At 38.0% G+C, this 6,879-nt stretch overlaps 1 protein-coding gene across 1 annotated transcript; it reads right to left on the bottom strand.

Annotated features, from left to right (window-relative positions):
* Window positions 1-2,404: 2,404 nt before the first annotated feature.
* On the bottom strand, window positions 2,405-4,285 carry LOC121882911 (GTP-binding protein Rhes-like). The gene is made up of 2 exons (XM_042391421.1): window positions 3,969-4,285; window positions 2,405-3,856 (listed from the first exon to the last, which is right to left on the bottom strand). Exon 2 carries the CDS (start codon window positions 3,838-3,840, stop codon window positions 3,214-3,216), a length of 627 nt encoding a protein of 208 aa, XP_042247355.1. The 5' UTR covers window positions 3,841-3,856; window positions 3,969-4,285; the 3' UTR covers window positions 2,405-3,213.
* Between the last annotated feature and the right edge of the window lie 2,594 nt (window positions 4,286-6,879).

Raw genomic sequence — 6,879 nt, 5'->3', positions numbered from 1 at the left:
AACCTCAAATATCCATCTCTGACCTAAAATGAATCAAAAGTAGAACTCCATGTTATGAGATGACAAATCCACACACCTGAATGACTGTGAAGCTGCTAGGCCTCCCTCCCTTCACAAGTGAACAAGAGCACAGTGCGGAAGAATGTTTAAATGTGGACTGAAAGAGGAACTGCCCACAAACGTTTACCCAGTAACTTCCTCAAATTAAAACAGGAAACTTGGTTCAGTCTAATCTGATGGCATGGTGTGTGTGTGTGTGAGGGTGAGAGGAGGGTTGGGGGGGGGGGACTTGGACCTGAGCACTACAACTGTCTCTGCTCGGCAGGTTGCCTATAGGGGAACCATGTACATCTATTTAAGGAACTACACAATGGTCCATTTTGTCAACCGGTTAGACAAGAGTGCAGCTGAACCATATAGTATTCAAATGTTATGATGCTAAAGGGCAGCTGAGTTTCTTTTTCACACTTTTGTGTGCTGTCCCCTCACACTTGGAGCCGGTTAGCAGAGTCAATGCTCCCTCTTTAACTGGGTCGTCATACTTGCTGTCATCTTAAATTTCAATTGTTTTGTAGAGATGGGAAGTGTGTTTGTGATATTTTTCAGCCTGTTTCAGTTCACTTTAAACCTGTGTTTTCTGCTTCAAAATGGCCAGCTCTGCTACATGAGACTCTGTGTACACACTGAGTCAATCCAGTCACTCCAGACTGATGATGGACAATAAGATCAGCTCACATTCTTTGAAACTTGATGAAAACTTAAAGATGAATTAAAACTCCCCCTTCGCTCAAAAAGTGTGTTTTGCTTCTTGTTGCTACAGTTTGAGATTCACTCTGCAGAATGATGTATGTGCAGAGTTTGACACTAGAAAGCTGTTTTCACATTCAATCTGCTGAAAGGAGAAAGTTTCTCTGTGCTTACTTTTTGAGTTTAAAGGCGTGTAGGCTACCTATGAGCATGATTTGTGACATCACAACTAGTTTGGAGCCAATCCTGGTCCAGTGTTCAACTTACGCAAACTTGTGTAAGTAAACATACATTGAGAATAGACTTTTCAGTGACGTAGGAGGCATCTTGTGTCCAGCAGTTAATCTTTGGAAGTGAAAAATATTTGCATATTCATAGATTCTTGAATTTCTATGTGGGAGAAGGAGTAGATGCCATTTTAGGGATTTTAAATGAGAAAATTGAACTTTTTTTGTGGAAAAACCACATTAGACACAAATTATTATTCAAAGTAGACTATTTTATATACATCTCAAAACATGTCTGGAGGGGATCTTTAAGAGAAGTTTAAGTCTGCTCACTTGAATATAAAAGTCATTCACAAAATCATTTTCTTAAAACCTTAAACATGCACATGTGAACATGAGGCGTCTAATTGAAGGTACCACAGAGGACACTAGGGTTACACACACACTGAGCCCTTGCTAATTTTAGTAAATGTAGTGTGTGTTTTTCACCAACAGATGGTAGCATAGATCTTAATATACTGCAGGATGCAGCCAACTGAGAAAACCTGGAGCTCAAGCTCTTGCATTATCTATATTTCAGCTCTCTTTAGACATTAATTTAGGTGTTTTAGTCACTTTTTTGCGTTTAAAAGGATAAAAAATAGAAACAGGAACTACTCTGGTGATACATTTGTTGACACTTGTGGGCTTGTTTATCTTATTTTATGACTGCATGGATGCTGGAGCAGTAATTATAGAAACAGACCATGCTGGGACTCTATCCAAAGTAATCAGTAATCACAGTTTTGTAACACAAGCAGTGATATTTGACAAGTAGATTATCAGTGTGACTGCCTCTAATCTTCACTTCTGTATTTCACAGTACAGTTTTATCATGTGATTTTATTGTATTGGTTCCCATTTTTGTGTTGTAATTTCTACATGAAAGGACATAAAAATATGTGTTCCCTGTAAAAAAAAAAAAAAAACTGTTTGCTATACTGAAAGTAAGTTTGCATTTTCCTGACCCCATGAAGAAAGAAGCTCTGAAATACTGTAAAAATTCACAACTCCCTGTGGGTCAACAAGAATAATAACTCTTCCTGCTTCAAATATGCTAAATTAATCAAATAACTGCCAAAATAACAGCAGTCCTATAATGCAGTTTTACTATATTGCAATATAATTGTATTTTTTCAGCATGGGCCATGTCCCTGATGTATCTCATGTATGTTATGTTTGTTTATTTTGTCATTTATTGCTGTACTAACATGATTCCCTTAAAGGAATTATTTTAATTTTAATATAATTAATGATTAATTTATTTGTGTTGAAATACTTATCTTGTTTACATAATTATTTACTTAGAAGTGAATTTGCTTCTCGACAATTTATAGATAATTTATACATCTGGTACATTAATATCAACAATTTCACACAACAAATTTCACTCTTTGTGCTTTTATTTTTTATTACACATTTATATCCACATTACACTTACATGTGTGAAATAAACAACAAAATAATGCCATTTGTGAGATGATAAAAAATTTGAATTTATAAAAAAAACATAATTTTGAGTGATAATTCTAAAATGAAAAGTGCATTTATAGTTTGCATTTGCATTTCACCACTTAAAAAATCCCAAGAATAATGTCACGCTCAATTGCAAATACAAACTGAAATACAAAATACAAAAAATGTAAACATTATGATGTGCTACAGGTGAATTAGTACATTTTACAGAATAGATACAACTTTTGCACAAACCACAACATATATATATATATATACACACAGTTTCACTTAGTAAATAATCTGTTTGCAACAGTCCAAAAATCTTGATGTGAGTGAACATTTAAATAGAAATCCAAAAGCTATACATTGATCTAAACACCTGCAGCATGTCACCAAATAAGCAGCAACAACAAGTAAACAACTGAGTAATTAATGTCCTACTTTCCACGTCATTTAATTCAGGTTCATAATTATTCAGGTTGCAGTCTTTTCGAGTTCAGTCTAAATAGCGTTCTCCTCCTCAGTTTCTTCTCTTCTCAGTTGTGAACCCTGAAGTGTCTGTTGGTCCAAAATCACTTACAGTATCTTAAATAGGCAGCTCTTCACTTTACACCCACACTGACTGAAGTCAAGTTTTTCTGTCTCTCCTCCTCTGTCGAGCAGCACTGAGATGCACATCATACCCTCTGTCCTCTCATCTCTTGTCCCTTCATGAAACACATTTCTTCTTCTCTGTCTCCCATTAAGACAGAATACAGCTGTTGGTCTTGTTCATAGGCGGCCGGAAGCTGGTGTCTTTCGGAAAGGTCTCCCTGCGTCTGCGTAATGCAGGGCTGAGGCGGCTTGGAAGGTTTGCTTGCTGCAGGAGCTCCTTGAACACCTCCACCACGTTGGCGTTCTCCTTTGCAGAGGCTTCCAGGTAACTGTTGTTCCAATCCAGCTCTACAGTTGACAGCACATCGTCACTGGACACCTGACGCTCGTCTTCCTGGTCTGCCTTGTTCCCCACCACCACAATCGGTGTGTACTTGTCCTCCTTGATCTCCAGGATCTCATCCCGAAGGCTCTTGACAGCCTCCAGCGACTCTGGGTCATTCACAGCGTACACCAGTGCAAAGGCATCGCTGTTTTGGATGGAGAGCTTGCGCATGGCTGGGAAGGAGTAGCTGCCGCTGGTGTCCAGAATCTCCACGGTGACCTTGACCCCTCCGAGGTCATACTCCTTGCTGTGTAGCTCCTCCACTGTGCGCCGGTGTTTGGGCTCAAAGGTGTCCTGGAGGAAGCGCCGGATCAGGGCTGTCTTGCCCACTCCTGCTGCCCCCAGAAACACTAGACGCACCTGAGTCTTCTCCTTCACCTCCAGAGACATGCTGCTTTTTAATGGCCTGGATGAGTGAAGAAAAAACTGTGTCACAAAAACTGCCTCAATGGACTCACTTCCTCTTAGTGGTTACAACAGTCTCTGACACTATAAATTTCAACAGCTGTCAGACTTACTCTCTTCTTTTAAATTGTTTTTCCTTGAAATTTTTCCCTTCAGCAGTTTCTTGTGAGTCTTCTTCTTGAGCTTCTTTTTGCTTTTTTTCACCTGCCACTTTATCAGGCTGGCAGGAGTGCTCTTTCAAAGCTCCTCAAAGTTGTCTATTGGGTGCTCCTCTATGCCTGTGATCCCACACACACTGCCTTTTATGCCTGTTTTGGTAAGAGAGCATCCATGCCCTCCTGTAGTTGCAACCAATCAGCAGGAGGCAGCCTGTTGAAGCGTAACATCCAGGCAGCCAATGATGGAAGGGCATGCAAATGAGTGTACGGGGCCAATTCAGGAGGAGAGAGGAGGTGATATGTGAGAGTGAATAAACAGCAAGAAGAGTGTGGAAAATACCATATGAGCAGGGTCCTAATTATAATTCCAGGCAATCACAGAGTACCGTAGAGAAAAGACATCATCTTTCCATCCATTATATGCATCAGTTGTGACAGCATAATGACAAATGGAGACAAATATCAGAAAATCTCTTTAAATAGACAGTTCTGTTTAGATTCTCTCGCAGCAAAGATTTCAGTACTCACAGAGAGTGCTGTTAGTGGTGTTTTCTACAAAACTAGCCAACAGAGTCATGTCCATCTTGCTCTTGTGGTGGACTGATTACCTATATGGGATTACTAGTCCCCTTTATGAGACAGGATCATCCCATAAACAAGTCTTTTTCTGAACTACAAGATGCAACATGTCTTTGTATAAATGTAATGTTTTGCGTGATCTGCTACCTGTAATTTTAGATTGCAGTATAGAATCTGATGGTGACAGGAATGCTAAGTAGTGTATCAGGTGATAATAAATTATTTACTTCCTGTTTGAATGAGAGCAACCTCTCACAATGTATGGCTGTTGAATATTTACATAATGCATTTGTGGAGATAATATAATGATAATCTATTAATTAGACAGTGAACCTATTGGTTTATCATAATCATGCTTGGATTATTTTGAATGTTAGTTTCCTGTTTTGTTGCAGGGTACAAAGGAGTGAGGTCTGCACACTGTTATGTAATTTTATTCTTTTCTGAGGCAACATTTCGATCTGTAAGATCTTCCTCAGGCAAATGTAAATGAGAGACGGGCCTTTCTAGTAGAGGCAGCAATCAAATGAAATCATTATCACCTGCTGGTCAGCAAGTAGCAGGGAAAACAAACACCACAAGATGGCAGTCACAAAAGTGTATATGATGGGAGTACTCTAGAAAATAGAAACACCAGAAATCCACTTTTTTTTTTTTTTTAATTCAATGTTGATATGACATTTGAAAACATATGGTCGGTCATTTAAAAAAAAATTGACATATGTCTAATTACACGTCATAGGGCAATGGTCTGTGTAGGAGAGAATAAATAAATAAATGAATATATGTATATGCACACACCATATCAATGATAGACCTATCTTATCAAATTTCATTAGGAGGGAGGCCATCTTTATCGCACCCAAACAAGTAAAAAAACAATTGAATAGAGAAAAAAGGATATAGAAAATATAGACAAAATAGAGAGATATAGAAAAAATATATAGAAAGACAACAGCATTGTAAAAGCATGCAACAAGCATACAAAATAGTTTTAAAATCTCCAATGACTGGTAAAGGACCAAAAGTCAAAATACAATATAAATCAACCTATCAGTGCATAACCTATTGGTAAAATCTGACTCATCGTTAATGCTCATGGTAGTCATCAATCCCAATCAATCACAAAAAAGGTCTCAGATCAAAATGCATATTAAGACCTTTTGGTGACAGAGTGCAAAATGTGTGTGTGTGTGTGTGTATTATACCCTTTTTTTCTTTTCTCTCCCACACAGACCATTGCCTTATGATGTGTGTACAGAGACCTGATTGAAGATTGGAGTTTTGTGACTGTAGGCTATTTTTCCTGCCTCTTGACATTTGTGTTTAAGCCTCTGTGTGGCATCTGTCTGGCTAAGCTGGTTATCAGCCTGCTCAGTCACCTCTGGGTTTTCTTATCTAGCTTTGAGCATGTTCATGTGAAAGAGGCGGGGGTTGTTAATTACAAGTGACTTCATCAGAACCATGAATGAATTATTTCATATGATGTGAGATGAAACAGTGATATCAAGTACCTGCGGAACAATTCTGTTTTAGGAACAGCAAAAAGTTATAATTAACTAAGTGAAATGTAATCAACAGCCTGTAATAATACAACAGAATAAGAAGATATAGAAAGACTGGAAATAAAAAAAAATGTTTTTACTGACCTATAAAAATATATAATGCTCTTTTTTACTTGTCACTTTATTTTAAACTTTTGTCCATGTTGGGATCCTGTAGGGGTCAAGTCAACTTGTCTGGGAGGTTGTGCTATCTAGATTTATATGTAGTGCATAGAAACTGAACATTACTTCTCTGTGTTTAGTTTTGACTCTGTGGACAATAAGCAAACCTGTGCCAGATGACAGAGGAAGTTTTTTTAGTTTATAAAGTAGCAGCAGATCAGAAATGTATGTCAGTGTAAAGACCTGAGAACTGAAGAGATGTTTTCCACTTTCTTGCTGAGTATTCTAGTAGTACTGTAAATTTTTTTAAACTTCTGGTGACCAAAAATCCTCAGTTCATGCAGCGGCATAGATGTGATAACGTGACAGATAATTGGACAGAAATAGTATTTCACTCCCCTCAGTTCTTGTCAGTTGCTGAGTGTATGAATCTAGGATGAGCAATAGGCTTTGTCAGCCTTTGTCAGGACTCCATGCAGAAAAACTAGTGTTTATCCACTGTAAGTTGTTTGCTGATTCCTCCTGTAGTGAAAGTGTATCACTTACCATCAGAAACCTGAGCTAAAACGGTATGATTTGCTTCCTGTGGTGTTAAATCTGAATAAATTAAAAACATATTT

The sequence above is a fragment of the Thunnus maccoyii genome, chromosome 2 (genome assembly GCF_910596095.1).
Source record: "Thunnus maccoyii chromosome 2, fThuMac1.1, whole genome shotgun sequence".
Classification (NCBI taxonomy): Eukaryota; Metazoa; Chordata; class Actinopteri; order Scombriformes; family Scombridae; genus Thunnus; species Thunnus maccoyii.
This window is presented reverse-complemented; position numbering and strand designations above follow the sequence as displayed.

What these genes read in the sequence shown, in the direction of transcription:
- LOC121882911 (XM_042391421.1), bottom strand. Translation starts at nt 3,840, where the DNA reads ATGTCTCTGGAGGTGAAGGAGAAGACTCAGGTGCGTCTAGTGTTTCTG.